The 22,711-nt window shown below is 36.9% G+C and overlaps 1 protein-coding gene across 2 annotated transcripts in view; it reads left to right on the top strand.

Annotated features, from left to right (window-relative positions):
• The window catches only part of LOC137394838 (focal adhesion kinase 1-like), a 67,768-nt gene that overhangs the window by 35,850 nt on the left and 9,207 nt on the right, over positions 1-22,711 (top strand). For both annotated transcript variants that reach the window (XM_068081608.1, XM_068081607.1), the window contains exons 6-12: positions 1,179-1,368; positions 3,236-3,342; positions 6,587-6,707; positions 8,421-8,614; positions 12,055-12,643; positions 13,332-13,468; positions 21,162-21,319. In XM_068081608.1, the coding sequence (XP_067937709.1) occupies positions 1,179-1,368; positions 3,236-3,342; positions 6,587-6,707; positions 8,421-8,614; positions 12,055-12,643; positions 13,332-13,468; positions 21,162-21,319 (1,496 nt within the window). The remainder of the gene's footprint in view (positions 1-1,178; positions 1,369-3,235; positions 3,343-6,586; positions 6,708-8,420; positions 8,615-12,054; positions 12,644-13,331; positions 13,469-21,161; positions 21,320-22,711) is intronic.

The following is a 22,711-nucleotide window of genomic DNA, read 5'->3' as shown; positions in this document are numbered from 1 at the left end:
AGGATACAAACTGAACATCAAATATGGTTATACAAATATTTACTATAGCCTACATTGGTTTTAATGTATATAGAGAATATTGTACTATGGCCTACATTGGTTTTAATGTATACAGAGAATATTGTACTATAGCCTACATTGGTTTTAATGTATATAGAGAATATTGTACTATAGCCTACATTGGTTTTAATGTATACAGAGAATATTGTACTATAGCCTACATTGGTTTTATGTGTACAGAGAATATTGTACTATAGCCTACATTGGTTTTAATGTATACAGAGAATATTGTACTATAGCCAACATTGGTTTTAATTTATACAGAGAATATTGTACTATAGCCTACATTGGTTTTAATGTATATAGAGAATATTGTATTATAGCTTACATTGGTTTAATGTATACAGAACATATTGTACTATAGCCTACATTGGTTTTAATGTATACAGATAATATTGTACTATAGCCTACATTGGTTTTAATGTATACAGATAATATTGTACTATAGCCTACATTGGTTTTAATGTATACAGATAATATTGTACTATAGCCTACATTGGTTTTAATGTATACAGAGAATATTGTACTATAGCCTACATTGGTTTTAATGTATATAGAGAATATTGTACTATAGCCTACATTGGTTTTAATGTATACAGAGAATATTGTACTATAGCCTACATTGGTTTTAATGTATACAGAGAATATTGTACTATAGCCTACATTGGTTTACTGTATACAGAGAATATTGTACTATAGCCTACATTGGTTTTAATGTATACAGAGAATATTGTACTATAGCCTACATTGGTTTTAATGTATACAGAGAATATTGTACTATAGCCTACATTGGTCTTAATGTATACAGAGAATATTGAAATGTATTGGACCCGTATGTCTAAATTTGACCGTTATCTATTTATCAGTGTAATTTTTTAGAGCTGCAATGGCTTCAATGATATCACCTGATATAGCTTGTCCAGTTGCGGGAATCATTTTACACCTACAGTTATTTATAAATAATTGATTTTTTCAACTGTCACTTGTAATATTACACTGACAGGAATATGCATTTGGTAATAGCTTCATTTCATGGAGCAACCTCCAGCTGTGCTCCACACAAATTCAGGATGTTTAGTTTTCTCTGTTTCTTGTCACAAGTTCTCTTTTGCATTCAGGAGGTTGGGATGAGAAAGTTTCTTCCCAATTCAGTACTCGAAGCCTTTCCCACCAAGAAGCTCAGAAAGCTGGTGATTGCTCACTTTAAGGAGTTTGCTCCTCTCTCCGAGGAAGAATGTGTGCTCAGGTTTTATAAGGAGCTCAAACTCGTTTCCTCCTTCCATCAAGGCTCCTTCCAATGTGCTCTAGGTACTCGGGCTGTGTCGCCAGTTTTCCTTTACAGGGATTATAGCCGTAGTAACAGTATTGCTTCCCTAGTGATGGTCTGATGTTCTGCGTGTTTTATTTATACCGGTTTTGCATATTGGTTTACTGTCAGGTTTCTTACTCATAGGTAGTGCTGGATAACGAGTCGAGTGCATTCGGTTTTTCGATAGTTGTTCTCTCTCGGGTCATCGATTCAGAAGGAGAAGACGACTGCGTATGAACCGAATTTTACATCACGATTCGATTCAATGTTTGCGCATGCCCACGCAGCAGTTTCCTAAGCAAATTTTCGTGAGAGCATCGATCAGTCAGCAAATGAGTTTAGAGTTTTCTTTTCATCCAAATTGCAGCAATAGTTTTGACTCTTGCCAAATAGACTCATGTGCTGTTTTGTAGTTAAGAGACTTATATTTGTAATATCTTATTATGGTATTAATCTTCATTGATTGTATTTGTCTTGAGTATATTGTAATTTTTTTAGTTATATTTAATTGTTTTTAAATTATGTAATCAATTTGATGTTGATTCATTAAATTTTAGAGAGGATAAAATTTTTCAAATTGCATTGGTTAATTAATATTAATATAATTAAAATTTTCACCATTACCTAAACGTTTTTTTGCAAATATTAATAATTAGTTTACTATTTATTAATAAATATACAAATCTCGGTTCGATGCGGTTCATAATGCCAATATGAGTAAACCGAAGTAACAATTGAAGATTTGGTTTCATTCAGTTTTCAGGAGAAAACAACTCTGAAATTGAATGCATAGTGCAGGTAGACATCGAACAGCTCTACTCATAGGGGTATAAGTACACTTAAACTTTCTTTCTTACCTATCTTACTGCATTCACTATAATACTGCTCCCATCACTATATTACTGCTCCCATCACTATATTACTGCTCCCATCACTATATTACTGCTCCCATCACTATATTACTGCTCCCATCACTATCTTACTGCATTCACTATATTACTGCTCCCATCACTATATTACTGCTCCCATCACTATCTTACTGCATTCACTATAATACTGCTCCCATCACTATATTACTGCTCCCATCACTATCTTACTGCATTCACTATAATACTGCTCCCATCACTATATTACTGCTCCCATCACTATCTTACTGCATTCACTATAATACTGCTCCCATCACTATATTACTGCTCCCATCACTATATTACTGCTCCCATCACTATCTTACTGCATTCACTATATTACTGCTTCCATCACGTATCCTTCACAATTTCAGAATGATTATTGGAGAATTTATGATGATTAGGATGTATGATGATTAGGATGTATGATGATTAGGATGTATGATGATTAGGATGTATGATGATTAGGATGTATGATGATACCTGATAAGCGTGCTATTGGCACTGGGCAAAGTACTATATCGGGCCTCTCAGTGCACCCTTAAAACATCTTATCTCACATCTTTTTGTATAGTTAATTATTTTCAACAGCGATACTCGATAATTGCCTGATAACAGACACGGTGGCTGAACACTAAAAGGTGTTTTCATTGGATTTGTCCTTTGGTCATCTTCTGATATAGTAATATTGCTAAAAGTGGCATATAGAAAATAACTCCAAACCACTAGTACTCGCATGACTGAATGTTTACTCATTGCATAACTTGATTAAAAGATATATATTTTGTCCGACATTCCAGAGAAGTACAAGTACGTAAGTACCCTTAGTGTATGTACCCTTAGTGTAAGTACCCTTAGTGAGCTACTCATAGATTGGTCAGACAATTGTTTAGTACAAAGGCTAGCATTCATTACCAGTACATAAAGATGAGTTAGAGCTGACATACTTGGTAACTTGCAGGGAGTGGCTGGAAAGTTCCTGTTGAGCTGCTCGTCGGGGCTGATGTAGGCATCAGTTACTCTACTGAGAAGTCGCACTCTCCTACATTGCTCGCTGATTTTTCACAGGTTGGTGTTCTGCTGCTTCTGTCCATTAGAGATGACCAATGACACAGAAGGATTCCTAACATGGGTTTTGTTTTCTTTGCCCAATGTTTATATACAAACACAAAAGTTTAAAATCTAGATTAATTATTAAACGTTGCAACAGGTTGAGCAGAGTTGTGTTTCTTAAGAAAGAAATATTTTCCCACAGTGAGCAATTCTTAATATACAACTATTAATTATCCCTGAATTATTTCATTTCTGTTTGTTTCATTTGAAGTTGATTAGAAGTCATTGATATATCAGACGCTTGTATACTAAAAATAACTATAATTTATGTAATGTTTCATGTTTACTTTTAAGTAATTACATGTATATCACCTAACTGGTAAATAGTCTGTAAACACCCATTCTGTAGACGGGCTTTAGCCATTATGCTATGCTGTCATTGCCATACTATGGAATAATTGTGCACATGCTTATTACACTGGTTACACTATGCATGCTTACAGAAAATACTATTGGTTGCTACTAGCAGGCTTGAAAACCTGAGATAATGACGCATAACGATAATATTTCAGTTATAGCAGCTATAAGCACAGACAGACGGACATGGCTTTTGTTATAGTAAAGATTTAGACTAGCTTAAGTTACTAGCTTAAGTTACTCAAATTCATTGGGTGAAGACACCTAGTCAATGGCAACTACATTACTTGCTACTAATTATAATCTTTTAAATATTGAATGAGTGTGTCACATAAGTAAGAAATGTTTTTCAACAATCTGTTTTAGCTACGCCTTAAGCTGTCAAATATTTGAATTATGCCAGACACACAGAAATAAACAAATACCTTCATTTAAAAGTTAGATGGTAAATGTTGTGTGTTAACTAAATATGAATTTCTGTGCAAAAACGTTTTTTCTTATCCGTGCAACGCCGGGTGTTCATGTAGTGTTGTGTATAGCTACATCATGTATATAAGAGTTATTGTAGGTGTTTGACTGTGGAATGACTTGAGCGAATTATGGTGTATTTTTATAGGAATATCTGCTACAACATAAGATGATTTTAGCGTACAATGCAGATCTTGCAACAAATTTAAGGATTTAACTTCATTCATTTATTGCATAACAAACATAGTGAATGATAATCTCCCATATTAAAAGGATTCACCTAATAATCATGTCAGAGTTAAAGGACATTACACAGGCATAACTCTTTTACTGATGCTTCCTATGGTGTCAGCACCAAGTTCGTGCCAATTCATTTATTTCTAACAAAAATAATAAAGCTTAAAATTACCTTGAGTGCCTAATTTTATTGTTCAACACCAACCCGCTGGATGTGTAATTGAAAATGAGGCAAATTTCCAATTACAGCAGACGCTCCTATAACGTATACCTCGTATAACGTAAATTTCAAATAATGTAAAGCTTTATGCTACATAAAAAATTCCATATAACGTAAATTATCAAGTCGGGAGAGTTCTCAAATTCGATTTGAATGCTAATCTATCTCGCCGCACTCGCGAGAAAAAAAATGACGTGCCTATAGCATTACAATTATTACATATGCTTGTTGACAGATCTCAGGTCTGTTGACAGAACAGAGAATAGGTACTGTGCAGTTGTTCATAAATACTTTAAGGCGATCGATTGGCGCAAGTTTTACAGCGTCGGTCCACCAATCTGAATGTCACGAGTTGGAGTATCATCAAAAGTTCTCTTTTATCCTAACCTTGACCCCTGGATGCAGATAGACGACAGACTGGTAGTACCAGTTTTTTATAGTAAAAATATTTTGTTGTTTTGCTTTATTGTATGCAGACGTATAACATATTTGTTGTTTTGCTTTATTGTATGCAGACGTATAACATATTTGCTGTTTTGCTTTATTGTATGCAGACGTATAACATATTTGTTGTTTTGCTTTATTGTATGCAGACATATAACATATTTGCTGTTTTGCTTTATTGTATGCAGACGTATAACATATTTGTTGTTTTGCTTTATTGTATGCAGACTTATAACATATTTATTGTTTTGCTTTATTGTATGCAGACGTATAACATATTTGTTGTTTTGCTTTATTGTATGCAGACGTATAACATATTTGCTGTTTTGCTTTATTGTATGCAGATGTATAACATATTTATTGTTTTGCTTTATTGTATGCAGACGTATAACATATTTGTTGTTTTGCTTTATTGTATGCAGACGTATAACATATTTATTGTTTTGCTTTATTGTATGCAGACGTATAACATATTTGTTGTTTTGCTTTATTGTATGCAGACGTATAACATATTTGTTATTCGTTTTACTTTCCAGAAAAGACTGCTGTTTAAAAAATATGAGCAAATTGTTGTATATGAATGTCGAAGATGTGCGCTCCCCGTCAACTTGTTGGAAAATTGCCGCAATCATGGTCTATAAAATCGGTGAGATTTATCAGAAAAAGGAAAAAAAGTTGTCGACGCAAACCGATAATAGTGCAATTATGGCACCGCTCACAAATTAAAAAAGTTGAGTCAAGCTTTTTTTTGTATGGCCAAAGGCGTGAGTTTGAAAAAGTCTTGGAACGGATTAGGCAATTGTATGTATTTTACTGTTCTTATACTATGAAATCCCTATAATGTAAGAATTCCTGGAATGGATTATTTCTGTTGTAAGAACACCTACTGTATCAGTAATGGTTTTAGCATTGACACAAGTGACGCTGCAATGGAACATTGGTTGTGTAACTTCCTTCTCATTGGCTATTTATGGTTAGGTCTTTCTTGGATTTTAGATCTCTACTAGTAGAGTAGAGTGGAACATATGATTGGTAACATTGAAACACTAAAGAATTATGATTCGGGATTTGAACTTTCAACAACTATAGTCGCTGGACTGTATGTAATTAACCTTGATTGGAGGCTGTCATCTCTGAAAACCAGTGTGATTGAAGACTGAATCCTAAACATTTCTCATAGGTTGCTTTGACCCGCAGAACCAATTAGTGATACATTAACAAAATTAGTGTTTTATCAGTTGTTTGCCTTTATTCATGGTTTTTACTTTTTTTAACGCGAGTTATTATGAAAATATGCTCATATATTATAATGTGGATGATCCTAGCTGATAAAACTTATTATTAAATTTGCACATTCCTGAAGGTTTATACAGATCCAGTTTCATGTACTGCAATGTCCATGCTCTTCATGATTTTTCCTTAGGGGGTTGGCTTAAGTGTATTTGTTCACCATTTTGCCTATTCACCTTGAAGGTGGAGTCCATTCTGACTAATGCTGGAGAGTCGAATAAGGGGATTCTTCAACTCAAAGTTCAAGGGACATCAGAATATCTCACAGTCACTACCCCGTCAGTTGATGTAGCTGACTATATAGGTACAATATCTTAACTGCGTGTCAGTTTTTAGTGTCCAGTAATTGTAGTATTTGGTGTATTGTGTAATAGGTGATGAGAGCTGTCAGCATGTGCTAAATACAGCAGATCATGGCTATGCCAAACTCTTTGGGCTTTCGTAAAGTTTAACATAGCCGCCATGGTCTACTATAGCCATAGTTCATCATAGCCATAGTTCACTATAGCCATAGTTCACTATAGCCATAGTTCACTATTGCCATAGTTCACTATAGCCATTGTTCAGTGTAGCCATAGTTCAGTGTAGCCATAATTCACTATAGCCATAGTTCACTATAGCCATAGTTCAGTATAGCCATAGTTCAGTGTAGCCATAGTTTGCTATAGCCATAGTTCACTATAGCCTTAGTTCACTAGATCCATAGTTCAATATAGCCATAGTTCACTATAGCCATAGTTCACTATAGCCATAGTTCACTATAGCCATAGTTCACTATAGCCATAGTTCACTATTAATAGCCATGGTTCACTATAGCTCTATGTCGTTAACTTACCAACCAACAGAGCTCCGTGTTGTTAACTTACCACCTACAGAGCTCCATGTTGTTAACTTACCACCAACAGAGCTCCATGTTGTTAACTTACCACCAACAGAGCTCCATGTTGTTAACTTACCACCAACAGAGCTCCATGTCATTGTTTTACCACCAACAGAGCTCCATGTTGTTAACTTACCACCAACAGAGATCCATGTTGTTAACTTACCACCAACAGAGCTCCATGTCATTAACTTACCACCAACAGAACTTCATGTTGTTAACTTATCACCAACAAAGCTCCATGTCGTTAACTTACCACCAGATTTAAGGATCTGTTTTTCTTTCCAAATTGGTTAAAAAGTTTCAATTGTAATTTTACTTTAAACATAGAACTTTACAAATGTTATCAAGTAAGTTTGCAGATACATGTAAACTTCTTACTGGCTTTGCTAAGACAAGATCTCATTGGCGTGATTTCAAAAGTGAACAACTCATATGAGAGGATGTATTAAAACTGGCAAGGTCGTGTTAATGTCGTGTTTGGTATGCTCCAAGACATAATCAGCTCCGCTAGGTCAAACCACAGCTGAATTCTATTTGCTGCCTTAAAAATTGCTGGTCACAAAAAGTGAGGCTAGTTAGTTGTACAATATTAATAGTTCAGTTTTATGTTCGATCAAAGTTTTTTATTACATTTCTGATAACAATCGATCATCACTTCAAATACATTCTCTCTCTCTCTACATGCAAATGATTGCAATTCTCACATATAAACTTAATTTGACCAAACATAAATAGTAGTTTAATATATCTACTCGGTTTGAATTAGCGTAAATAGTATTATTATATAAATGTAGACTGTAACGGTATGTACTTTTGAAATATCCATGCCTACATAGCCATGGCACACTGTACTATTAATGTTATAAGCGCAAAAACTACATTTTTTTGCAATACCACAAAGTTTCAAGCAAAAAAATTGATTTTTACATGCAGGTGTTGGTTATTCTGGCTTATAATTAAGTGTTTGATGTGTTACTGAAATGACATTTGTGTCTTGCAGTAGAACTAAAACAAAAATCTTCCCATTGAAGAGTTGCCTTCTTCTTTATTATGCAGGTTGTTGCCATGTTCTAGATAACTGACAACTTGTTCATGTACATAACACCTACTCGACTTTCTTTACCTTTAATACAGCCAATCTCATCGATGGTTACTGCTGCCTGGTCAACAATTCTGACCAATCACATCTACTGAAGAAGCAGCAGCGTCATGGGCAGGGTAGGGAAATGTCAAGCCCATCCATTTTCAACCCAGCTGTTGAGGTGAGCACCGGCAGCATGGGTGACACTGTGGACAGTTTTGGAAAAGGCAGGCAGAAAAGGCTGAGGGTAAGTGTTGGTTAAGGATTTGTGCTACCTCACCTAATCATGTGACACTCAGAACCAGTTCTAGTTCATTTGCTTGTTTAACCTACATGCAGTTGCATAATAAAAACAGCCTGGTCTATAGGTGAAAACACACTAGGCGATATTTAGAGCGATATCACGCTGTGTGGCTCTAATCTGCTAGAATTCACTCAGCGTGTTCATACAGAGCGATAACGCTAGACTTTCTCTACACAACTATATCGCTAATGAGATGTATTTCGATTGGTTGGTTTTTACCAGAATGCAATTTTATGGCGGGAAATTATTTCCCACTTTGTTCCCCATTGTACAGCAACAACATTTTGCTATTTTGTTACGATTGAAACATCTTCAGAACGAACACTGAATTGTTCATAAATTTCATAATAGCACTCCCAGTCCTGTACACCATAACAAACAAAATTTACAAAAAATCCGAGTTGAAAACCAACATTTGGAGTCAATCGTTGCACAGGTTGACCATCTTGAGAACGGTAAATATTTAATATATTAAATATAAAAACCCACTACAAAATAAAATATGTATAAAAATCGTAAAATATTACAGTTACCAATACAATAATCGTTTGTCTTACGTCTTCTTGTAGTGTAGGCAGTGTGAAATCCGTGAAAGTGAGATAGGTTTAATAACGAATGCGGAAGTTGTTTACATTGTTGCCTCGATGGCGCCATATTGACTTACCTAAATTTATTAACAACTCCGAAGAAACTAATGATACGGAATTTTATTGGCAGTTTGTGAGCGTGCCCATTATATCGTTTGCTAGTAAATCGCTCAAGTGTGTTTATGCACATGCCAGCGATATCTCCGCCCTCCTCATGACATTCGCGTGTGTTTGGACCTTTAGAGCTGGAGCATGCAGAAGGCCAAATTGGAGGCATTGCACTAAGCTAATGCCAGTTAGGCAGCAGCCATTCCACAAAGTACACTGCAGGCAGCTGCCATTGCACCAAGTACACTGAAGGTAGCAGCCATTGCACCAAGTACAATGAAGGCAGCTGCCATTGCACCAAGTACTGTGAAGGCAGCTGCCATTGCACCAAGTACACTGAAGGCAGCTGCCTTTCCACCAAGTACACTGAAGGCAGCTGCCATTGCACCAAGAACACTGAAGGCAGCTAAAGACGCACGCTATTCCTTTTGTTTTGGACAGTCTTACACAGCCACTTCTGTTTAAAGTGTATGATGAACTTAGAATATCAGTTAACTAATACTATGTTGATCAATTGTCTTAAATAATTTGAATTCTAGCAGTTATTATTTACAAGGTCGTACTCCATCATGGCCCTACATGTAGTTTTTGTTTTAATTGATTTATGACATGACGTACTGCTGAATAAATGTAAATTAATTGGCTCTCCCTTTGGAAAGCTAGATAAATATGGAAACCTTGAAACCTGACAGCTCCGCTTAATATCTAGAGGTGTTTGTCTCCGAGATGATAACAAAATGTTGTCTAATATAAAATTCTTACCTATTTTATCGATTGTATTGCGGTTAGGCAGCACCGTTTTGTTTTTACATACCTGCAGATCTACTCAGATTTGTATTTGCATCCTCGTGTGTCAAAGAGACACATTAGCTTAGTTGTCTCAGTCTTGTTAGTAATAAACTCGCATGAGTGGATCATCTTGCTGTAGTCGTCTAGAGCGCCTGCCCTGTGAACAACGGGTTGGCGTGTAACTCCTAAAACAGCCTGCTGCTGTTGACAGGAAGGTCATTTAACTCTAAATTGCACTCTGAAGCTGGGTGTATCTCTGAGCCATTGGGCTCAGACATGTCCAGACAAGATCACAGAAGCATTTTGGGCTACAATGATCTTAAAAATGCTCACAGTCTCTGCTTGCAGCAAGTTGAGCAGACATCATGGGATTGTCCCCACACATCATTGGATTGTCCCCACACATCATTGGATTGTCCCCATAGATTATTGGATTGTCCCCAGACATTATTAGATTGCCAACTGACATCATTGGATTTTCCTCAGACATCATTTGATTTTCCCCAGACATCATTTGATTGTCTCCAGACATCATTGGATTGCCCCCAGACATCATCGGATTGCTTTCAGACATCATTGGATCGTCTCCAGACATCATTGAGTTGCTACCAGACATTAGATTGTTCTCGACGCACGCGCGCGCAGAGAGAGTGGGTTTTGTAATTTATAGATGCTATTAACTGTCGTATCTACAGATAAGTTGTATAAAGTCCATGTTTTATGGTTCCTTGCAGGTTGTTAAAAACAGGCTGTACCATCATTATGAATTAGTATCTGGCCTCACACCAGAGCATGCTTTATGTTTCTGTACTATCATTATAAATTAGTATCTGGCCTCACACCAGAGCATGCTTTATGTTTCTGTACCATCATTATAAATTAGTATCTGGCCTCACACCCGAGCATGCTTTATGTTTCTGTACCATCATTATAAATTAGTATCTGGCCTCACACCCGAGCATGCTTTATGTTTCTGTACCATCATTATAAATTAGTATCTGGCCTTGCAACTGGCCTTGTTATTAGGTGCAGTTCAAAATATCTTGTTTTCACATTGAAAAGAACGTGTATCTAATATAGTGCACATAATTAGTTTATATTTCACACATTATTACCCATGTTATAAGCTAACTACTGCATTTGAAAAGTAGTGTGTCCGTTCCTGCCATCTGATATCATATTATTACATCGTATCTGTTATGTCTCACTCTCAATGCACAGGTAGAAGAGAATGCTGTGGACTTTTAAACATATTGCTTCTTTGCATAAAAGCTATTTTATATATTTTCTCATTGGACTTTTTATTCATTATTATTGGTCGCTGCTATTGTCAAAGCTTTTGCTTAAAGACTACCCTTACTTACGATTTGTGTTTAGTAACTTACAAGGGAGTACAAGGGAGTACAAGGCTGCATCAAGTTTTTGAAGTAGAATTCCGCTCTACCATATGCACTTGTGCAGTAACCAATACAATAATTACCTCAGTGTTGTTTTTGGTTTTAATGAAAAGCAAACTATAACATTCTTGTTGATGTGGGCATTCTTGTTGATGTGGCCATTCTTGTTGATGTGGCCATTCTTGTTGATGTGGCCATTCTTGTTGATGTGGCCATTCTTGTTGATGTGGCCATTCTTGTTGCTATGGCCATTCTTGTTGATGTGGCCATTCTTGTTGATGTGGCCATTCTTGTTGATGTGGCCATTCTTGTTGATGTGGCCATTCTTGTTGATATGGCCATTCTTGTTGATATGGCCATTCTTGTTGATGTGGCCATTCTTGTTGATGTGGCCATTCCTGTTGATGTGGCCATTCTTGTTGATGTGGCCATTCTTGTTGATGTGGCCATTCTTGTTGAAGTAGTATTCTCTCACTCATGTTGATTTAATGTAAAATTACAGGTGCGAGCATCTGTTGGGATCAACTCATTTGATGAGTACGCTGAGATTATTGAAGAGGAAGATGATATGGGTGACTATTCTACCGCAGAGGCAAGAGAGTTTGAACTGAGTCGGAACTCGGTGGAGCTGACTGCAGTTTTAGGGGAAGGACAGTTTGGAGACGTGCACCAAGGTAACTACAAGATGGCTGATGGTACGGTCATTCCCGTGGCCATAAAAACTTGCAAGGTAGAGAGTGGTGACGCACCTGACAAACTCCTAGAAGAGGCTCTTATTATGAAACAGTTTGAGCATCCACATATTATACAACTCATTGGTATTTGCTCTGATAGACCTGTATTTATTGTCATGGAATTGGCGAGGCTGGGCGAGATGCGGGCCTATCTACAAAACAATCAGCACAGACTAAATCTCGTAACCCTGTTGACGTACTCTTACCAGCTTAGCACCGCCATTTCATACCTTGAGAGCAAAAGGTTCGTACACAGAGACATTGCTGCCAGAAATGTATTGGTGTCAGAACATAAGAACGTGAAGCTGGCAGACTTTGGACTGAGTAGATGGGTAGAGGATCAGAGCTATTATAAAGGTCAGTCCGGGGCCATCCCCATCCCTATCCAAAAATCAATCTTGTTAACACAGAGCTAAAGATTACTCTACGACTACTTTGGTCAACCTACAGGATTGTTGAAGTTATTTAGCATATTATCCAAAAGGCTTTAGATGTTGTGTTTAAACTGGTAGAATACCTGTATCTTGCTTGTATAAATGAAGAAACTTTTGAGGAAAGAGGTGATGAAGTCATGGTAGTTGGTAGTTGAATGGTGAGTCTGTGATTGGTCTTGATAAAACTAACATATACTCACAAACGTATCTGAAAGGTTGAAAAGGATTTTATACGCGGGTGAGGGCAATTTTAAAACTCACAAATGAGCATTAGGTGGTACTTATTAAAAGCTCATCAGATATTTGCTATGAATACTATGCTATGGTTTCTCAGGTGCAGCCATCTGTTCACCAATAGAGCAAAGAGCTATGCTATTTAGTATCTGATAGACAAATTTTTGGCTTTTCAAAAATTAGTTTGACCAGCTCACGTCAACTGCAATGCTAGCTGCAGAGCATCGTTGTTTATGATTGGTCGACATTAGAAACCTTCTACCTGAACTCATCTTCTCCGCTGTCGCTATGTATCTCAAGTTATCGGACTGGAATAGATCCTGACATAGGTCTTAACTATTTATGATGTTTGAATGATTAAATATTTAATTGAGCAGCATCTAAAGGCAAGCTGCCGATCAAGTGGATGGCACCGGAGAGCATCAACTTCCGACGGTTCACCACATCGAGTGATGTATGGATGTTTGCTGTCTGCATTTGGGAGATACTCATGTATGGGATAAAGCCTTTCCAGGTAGTTTTTGACCTAAAGTGCATGCGATGTCAAGTCCTTCACAAGAGAATTTAAACATTTTAATAAAACGCTTGAGGCTGAGCATATGAAGGAAATTTTGAATTTGTTGAAAACTTGTTAAAATTGCACACGTCTATGATTTGCTGTTTGAGATGGTAATAACATAATTGACTATTCAAGGAAAACAACAACATATTCTTTCCTTTATTACACATGTCACTATTTGTACAGAAATCTAACTGAGTTCTCTTATTTCAGTATTTTGATGTAATCCCTGGTTGCTTATTCTAAAAGACTTTTTAATTGAATTTTTGAAGTTTTTGACTACACTTATCCCACGAACAAACGAGCGGAAGTGAAGTATGAGAGTTTTTATGATAAATGCATGTGCACACAACTTACAAAAATTATTCATCAACAATGAGACGAACCCTTGGCTCGAAATTTCATCAACAAATTTAACCATCGTTTTGTAGATTAGTTAAAGTTTAATAACGATACAAAACACATATAAGCCTATTTAAATATGTTACCAAGTCTTTGTAAATTATCGAAATTCTCTTAAAACTTACCCATCTGATCGGATTATACACAAATAGACAGATTTATTAGGACAAAAATCATCACAAAACGCTTGAAAAGCTTGGTTTAATAAAGGTTAAGATCGAAAATTAAAACGCCGGGCGACAGAGAGTAGAACGATTAAGTCGTGCGCATTTCGCACGAAAAAATAACGTGCACATTTCACTAGTCTATGGCATTGTCGACGATTTATGTAATTAACGTAGGAGTACTGAAATCGTTTCATTTTTGCCGATTTCAAACTGACATTTTAGGCACTTGAGTACTTTGGTATTCTAACTGATGTCCAACGCAGTGTAAGTAAAGGAAATGACAATATTTTTTCTAGCGATTTTTATGAGATTATTACGATATTTAATTATAAGTTTGGATGACTACAGAACAATGACTACGTCGTACAGATTTTCTAACAAAATCTATATAAATATCACAACTTCTTGATATCGCTAACTATGACGTTTTTAAAGATGTGGTTGCGTCAAAAAATTCGATTTAATGAAATTAAGACTTATAAAAGGCTAAAACATCAGCTACAATTTGATGCCATTTTTGTCTTTGTAGACCAACCCTGTCCAGAGATATATGCGTTTGAATGAGGCCCTCTTTTAAAAAGCTCACGTTCCAGCGGGTGCTTCTTTCGTGACGTCACAAACAAGATATCTGAAAAGAAACCACGAGCGATAAATATGAGGTCGCTTCCTTAACCAATCATCAGCGCAAAATTTTTATATAGGCCGTAATAAATGTTATCACTCGTAAAACGTGTTGTCTGTGATATAAAATTTAGGGATTTTACTCTATTATTAAATCGCATGGACATCGATATTTACTAAATTAATTAACATCATTACTTTAATGAATTACTCGATCGACACGTTTTATTGGCGAACAATATACATGTACATGTAATTGTAAAATTGTTGTAAAATTACTGCGAAGGTGACTCCGAGTTTTCTTAGCATCAGGTAGTTAAAGTTCTACGGAGGAAGATCGGAGAATGGAGGTAAATTTATCTTTTACTTTGAGTCTCCTATAGAGTTTCCTGTTGAGTTTACATTCAGATTATATTTCCCTGTTTGAGGCTAAAATTTAATTTCCTGCGCGTGCGAGATACGTATGTACAGTGAGTTCTTGATGGCTTCTTTTTAATTTTCAGCATCCAGCTATACAATGGCTTAGATTGATGAATATACTAAAGGTAATATTTTAGTACTCATTAATACATGTACTAATTAATAAAATTATAGCTTTTTGCTATCACTAATCATCGTTTTATTATTTTCTATCGGTTCACCTAGCTACATTTGCTTCAAATTTTCTGTGGCAGCTTTATCTAGTAAATTAGATTTATGATTTGACATTAGATGTTCACTTTTCACTTGTAAAAAGTGAAGAAAATCGATTGATCAATGCAAATCTTTAACTACCAGAACCCAAGCTTCGAATCGTTGGCTTGGCGTACTTTGTGCCTTTGTTAAACCAATGATATACAGCCCCCAAGGATAGCCGACGGCTCTCATATGGGCGGGGTTTAATGATGGAGCTCTGTTGGGATGAACCCGAACACGGCACCCGAACAAACAAATATGCTGAATAAAGCCCCTTGTAAATTTACAAATATTATGAACTATAGTGGTTATTTCACTTATCTGTTGAATTCACTGCATTGTCAAATAAATATAGTATCCCAATATTGTCACCATTATGATCAGTCAGTTGCCATTCGCAAGCATTCGTGATATTAATAGTAACAATCGTAAAATAGCTCAAATTCGGTTTTGTATTTAGATTTTGAGTATGAAAACTACACTGCACAGCTTTGCCTGCTGTCCCATCTTATTGGCAAGGTAAAACAATGCGAGAACGATGAAAGACTTTGTCATTTTATATTAGGGGTGGCAAAATATTAATCGAAAACTAGAAAAAAAAGCCGTTGTTCAGGTAAATTATATTCAACTTTAAGCATATACTACAACTTTTACAAATTTTAAAATTACTAAAAGTAGGTAATTTGAAATGTCTTATTTTGTATGGATGCATTATTTTGGTTAGGTATCACCCCTACATTGTAAAAATTCAAGGTTCGCTATTGTGAACCGCGGGTCTCCTGACTGAATGAGCCAATGAAACGATAACAGCGAGTCGTGTTTTTCAAAACCTAACAAGGCAACGCGATCGCCCTGCAAGAGTTGTGTTAGCTCCGAAACCCAGGCTAGCATAATCCTAACATAGCTCCATCATTTAACCCGCCCATATGACAGCCGTCGGCTATCCTTGGGGGGCTGTATATCATTGGTTAAACATTTATTCGTTTTTAAAATTAGACTCGCAATCTATTTAACTCCCAATTTGAAAGCTTTCAATAGATAGCTTTAGAATGACATATCTATGAATGACATATATTTATTGCATTTGTTTTACTGATTACAGAATGTTTATGTCGTCCCACCAGCCGAAGCAGCTTTGTCAGTGTGGAAACTGTCGTAAAGGGGAAAGAGAGACTTGAATGTGTGCTGCATAAACCATGATGTTTTGTTTGAGTTTGTTGCAGTAGATGAATTTGTCTTATTGTATCAGCTGAAACTATGTGAGTGGCCACGACTTGATGAATATCTTTAATAAAAGCTTTATGCCGAGATAAAAATGTTTTTGCTTGTAAAAATTATATAATAAAATAATATGATTTGCAGAATATTGTAGTGAATTGGATATAGTATATGGATATCCGCAGAACTGGAGAATGTGAGTTCAAATTCAGTTTGCAGCAGACTTCTCATCCTTAAAACTCTATCCCTATGTATATTCTTTTCAAAGACGCGACTTGCTTACTTACGGTAGTAAGAAACTAGTAGCCGTCGGTGTAGGCAATGATAGACAGCCCAAGGATAGGCGACAGACATAAGGTGGGCGGGACTTATGGGAGGTTGTATATCGTTAGTATCGGTAGCGGCGTAACTGTGCTGATACAAAGACCTTAATCTTCATAGTTAGCTTGACAGAATTACCGTAGACCGGTAGAATTGGTAGTCGGTACCCAAATGTTTACACAACATTTGGAGAAATTGAGTAGAACAAATTTTCAATTTTCGTTATTTGATGCCTTTGAAACATTCATAATAATGCATCTGTAGCTGGATTTAAAATTTTATTCTAGCCAACATGAGCAAATACAAAATAAGATAAATGCCAATAGAGCCGCGTAGGACTAGACTTATCGCAAATAGCCGATGTGAATACGAGAGATAGAGACAGGTTGTATAACGCGTGACATCATTTTGGGCAAGTCTGGGCACGTTTTTGTGGCCTGAGCGTTTTTACGGCGATCAGATTTTTTCGATTTTAATCTTCAAATATCTTGGCAATGAGATCGCGTAACACAACAAACAACATATCAACTGATAGAGAAAAAAAATGCTTTCTTTTAAGATCAACTCAAATTTGACGCAACCACATCTTTAAATGTAAACAAGGAAAGTGCATTGGTTTTATATTACTACTATATTAATAATACTGATTATTCTAATAATATCAGTGCATTTTACTTCTAATATTGGCCAATATTGCATTTCTCCTATTGCAGGGGGAGAGATATAAACGTATAATCTTTTCCTTTCATTATTGCTGTTTGTTGTATATAATAACACCCACACCCAGTACATTACAGCTACCATTGCAGTTATCCTATTGCACTGCAGTGTCATTTGACTGCTAATATTGCGTTTCTCAACCATCAGTACCCTTTCTTTTTTTCCAGTATCACTTTGGTCGTGGGCTGTATGACAGTGTAATTTCTAGTATGTAATATATATGGCAAGCAGCATATTGGTATGAGTTGTATATTCCTGCACCACTGACATCCATATGGTCTCTTTACCTTGTATATTCCTGTACCACTGACAACCATATGGTCTTCTTACCTTGTATATTCCTGCACCACTGACATCCATATGGTCTTCTTACCTTGTATATTCCTGTACCACTGACAACCATATGGTCTTCTTACCTTGTATATTCCTGTACCACGGACATCCATATGGTCTTCTTACCTTGTATATTCCTGCACCACTGACAACCATATGGTCTTCTTACCTTGTATATTCCTGTACCACTGACAACCATATGGTCTTCTTACCTTGTATATTCCTGCATCACTGACATCCATATGGTCTTCCTACCTTGTGTATTACTGCACCACTGACAACCATATGGTCTTCTTACCTTGTATATTCCTGTACCACGGACATCCATATGGTCTTCTTACCTTGTATATTCCTGCACCACTGACAACCATATGGTCTTCTTACCTTGTATATTCCTGTACCACTGACATCCATATGGTCTTTTTACCTTGTATATTCCTGTATCACTGACATCCATATGGTCTTCTTATCTTGTATATTCCTGTACCACTGACATCCATATGGTCTTCTTACCTTGTATATTACTGTACCACTGACAACCATATGGTCTTCTTACCTTGTATATTCCTGCATCACTGACATCCATATGGTCTTCTTACCTTGTATATTACTGTACCACTGACATCCATATGGTCTTTTTACCTTGTATATTCCTGCATCACTGACATCCATATGGTCTTCTTACCTTGTATATTACTGTACCACTGACATCCATATGGTCTTCTTACCTTGTGTAATCCTGCACCACTGACATCCATACGGTCTTCTTACCTTGTATATTCCTGCATCACTGACATCCATATGGTCTTCTTACCTTGTGTATTCCTGCATCACTGACATCCATATGGTCTTCTTACCTTGTATATTCCTGCACCACTGACATCCATATGGTCTTCTTACCTTGTATATTCCTGCACCACTGACATCCATATGGTCTTCTTACCTTGTATATTCCTGTACCACTGACAACCATATGGTCTTCTTACCTTGTATATTACTGTACCACTGACAACCATATGGTCTTCTTACCTTGTATATTCCTGCACCACTGACATCCATATGGTCTTCTTACCTTGTGTATTCCTGCATCACTGACATCCATATGGTCTTCTTACCTTGTGTATTCCTGTGTGCTTGTTTGTTAAATTATTATTAATAATGATGGCATCTAGAGATACATGTATATGAGTATTCAGAACTAACTGAAAAGCTTAGAAAACAAGGAATGGATGGTAGTACACAAGAAAAGGCTAAAAAGCAAAAGGTTTCTAACCACATAACAGGGGAAAATTGCTTATGCAAGTGGTATAAAGGCTTTGAAGTTGTGTGCGCAACTGGCAGGCACAAATTTTTTACTGATTTTAATCAATTTTACACTAAAAAGAATCAACAAGACTCTTATTTATCTTTGCTAATAACTGCTAATAATAAGTTAAGTGAAAAGAAGGCCCTGTTAAAAGTCACATAGGTCCCGAAGTAGTGGAGTTAGATCTCTTCTGCGATGGATGCGCTGGACTGAACAAAACTTACACACTCATTCACTAATTTCATTGGCTTGTGCATTAGAAAAAAACGTTTAACAGGATCACAATAAGCTATCCAGTGCTATCAAATGGAATGTGATCGAGACACGAATGCTGTGAATTGCGAGTCAGATCTAGATCTGCCGTCTGATTGGGTAAAGTGAATGTAAAGCCCTTGAATGTAATTCATCTTGACAGTTCAAAGTTCTTCAACTACACCAAATATCTTAAACAGATGTCCCAGAAAACTTGCCCAATGAAAACTAGGCCTATACATCAAGTGAAAGTTGCAAAGACAGAAAGCAAGCTCATGGCATTTTATAGAGAATCATGGAATGGCAGTTGCATCGAGAGTGGTCTTGGAAAACCATCTAACCTTCCTTGTTTAACTCAGTCAACTTGCATTACCACCAGTCCATTGCCCATCAGCAAAGCAAAATTCCAAGATTTGCAAGTCCTTAAACGATTTTAAAAATTTAAGAATCAATCATTTTTTGACAATCTTACAACCAGTGATGTTGAGAAAGCAGATAGTGATAAAATCTAGACATGATAGAGAAACTTTAAACTGCTATTAATTATTGGTTGTGTTACTGTACTTATATTATCGTTAAATATAGTTTAAAGTGGAAAAAATATAATTTTTTATTGAGAAAAATCTTTTTAGTGCATTTATATTGAAAAATAGGGGATGTCCATTGCCCACATTCATTTTCATTTTTGGCTACTGAATTACAAAAAACCAATATCCAGAGTTAAAAATGTTATTTTATAAGCACCAAACTGTGTATCTGTCGATAAACTTACATATATTTGTCATAAGCTGTATTTTCATTGCATGGTACAGTGTCAAAACTTAAAAATTGATTTTCTTAAAACCTCAAAAGTGACATCACTGGTTTGTCCATTGTGGTCTTTAATTGTCTTCTGAAAAGGCAAGTAATGCAGTTTATGACAAACAGCTATGTATCATTCTGATATTAAGGAAGTCGTTATCTGTTAAGCAATCTCAAGTGTTGGTTTACGAAGTTGTCTGCTCTTTCTTTGATAATTGCTGTAATAAATAAAAATATAATCTTTAATCTCGTTGTCAAATATTGCTGCAGTTTCCTTAACATCGGTGAACGCTTCTCCCAGTCACTATCCTAATAGTTTATCGGATCCAGTTGTCAGCAAATGAATTGTTTTTTATATTGTTGAGGAACAGAAGGACGCTAATTGACTCAGGGCTGTGTTGCGGTTTCCCAGATGCTTTCAGAAATGCAAAACAACTGGCATAAATTGTCATTTCAGCCCAGCGACTATTGGCTTTAGCAATAGCCTCAGATCTTACTGATTAGTATGGGTAGTCAAGTTTTGGGCTGTCCTGAAACAGATTGACAATATTGCTTTGTATTTTGATCCATTTTGTCTGGTCCTCAAATTAACATAGAAAAAGAGCATGTGAAGTCTACCATGAACTGGCATACGGCATTGAGCATTCAGTTTTAAAAACTGAGCTTACCATTAGTTGAACATTCGCTATTTCATGTGTAACATTGTGGCTTACCATTAGTTGATCATTCGCTATTTCATGTGTAACATTGTGGCGCTGTCCTAAGAGATAGCTGATTGATTTGTGGATAACATCAAGTCATCATATGCAATCTGTTACTTGTATGTACGCAGGGTGTGAAAAATGGAGATGTGATTGGAAAGATCGAAAGTGGGGAACGTCTAGCTCTTCCTCCAAACTGTCCTCCCTCCCTTTATAATCTGATGTGCATGATGTGGTCATATGAGCCGTCTGCCCGGCCTGCCTGTACTCAGGTGAAACAGAGGCTAGGGTGAGTATTGTGGTCTGAGATATTTGAAGTTGAGTTGCAAGATTTAGATTTGCAAAGTTGGAAAATGGCCAAAAGATCAAATTTACATTCACATTCATCAGATGGCACGTTTAATTCTATGCTATCTATAAGAAAGTCTAACTTACAAAATACACTGAATGGACACAATTCTAATTAGCATGCTAGATAGTCTAACCTTTCCGTGCAAAGCGAAGGCATTCTCAGATTTTCTTTATGTATTGAAACCGTCATATGTTTGATCACATATTCCTCACCACCTACAGACTCACATTCCTCACCACCTACAGACTTGCATATTCCTCACCACCTACAGACTCACATATTCCTCACCACCTACAGACTCACATATTTCTCACCACCTACAGACTCACATATTTCTCACCACCTACAGACTCGCATATTCCTCACCACCTACAGACTCACATATTCCTCACCACCTACAGACTCACATATTCCTCACCACCTACAGACTTGCATATTCTTCACCACCTACAGACTCACATTCCTCACCACCTACAGACTCACATATTCCTCACCACCTACAGACTCACATATTCCTCACCACCTACAGACTCACATATTCCTCACCACCTACAGACTCGCATATTCCTCACCACCTACAGACTCACATATTCCTCACCACCTACAGACTCACATATTCCTCACCACCTACAGACTCACATATTCCTCACCACCTACAGACTCACATATTCCTCACCACCTACAGACTCACATATTTCTCACCACCTACAGACTCACATATTCCTCACCACCTACAGACTTGCATATTCCTCACCACCTACAGACTCACATGTTCCTCACCACCTACAGACTCACATATTCCTCACCACCTACAGACTCACATATTCCTCACCACTTACAGAGTCACATATTTCTCACCACCTGGAGGGTGGCACGCTTCTGTCAAGGATGACAGTGCTTGGATTGTGTTTCACTTTCATCTCTGAGACTTGCTCAGTCGTTGCAGCCCAAGCTTTTCTAATGTTTTTTGTGTATCAGCTCTGCAGCCAGCATGCAGCGAGCTCCGCCAGTTAGGTCTGTCCCTGGAGTCAGAGGTCCATGTCTCAGGCTGCATGGAAAAGTCTTTCAGGTCTTGTTTCAAGACATCTTTGAACCGAAGACGAGATATGCCTGTTTGGCGGATTCCATTTTCCAACACACGATGAAGAATCATGTGTGGGATTCTCATGCTCGGCATACGGTTGACATGCCCTGCCCATCGAAGCCGGATGAACTTCAGTTTAGATGAGAGGGGGCCTGAGCCAGTCTGCATGAACAGTTCTTCATTTGTCATCTTGTCCTCCCACGTTTTACCGAGAATAACTCTTAGGTTCCGAGTGTGGAAGGCAC

The sequence above is a fragment of the Watersipora subatra genome, chromosome 4 (genome assembly GCF_963576615.1).
Source record: "Watersipora subatra chromosome 4, tzWatSuba1.1, whole genome shotgun sequence".
Lineage (NCBI taxonomy): Eukaryota > Metazoa > Bryozoa > Gymnolaemata > Cheilostomatida > Watersiporidae > Watersipora > Watersipora subatra.
Note: the sequence above shows the minus strand (reverse complement) of the source record. Positions and strands in the feature narration are given on the sequence as shown.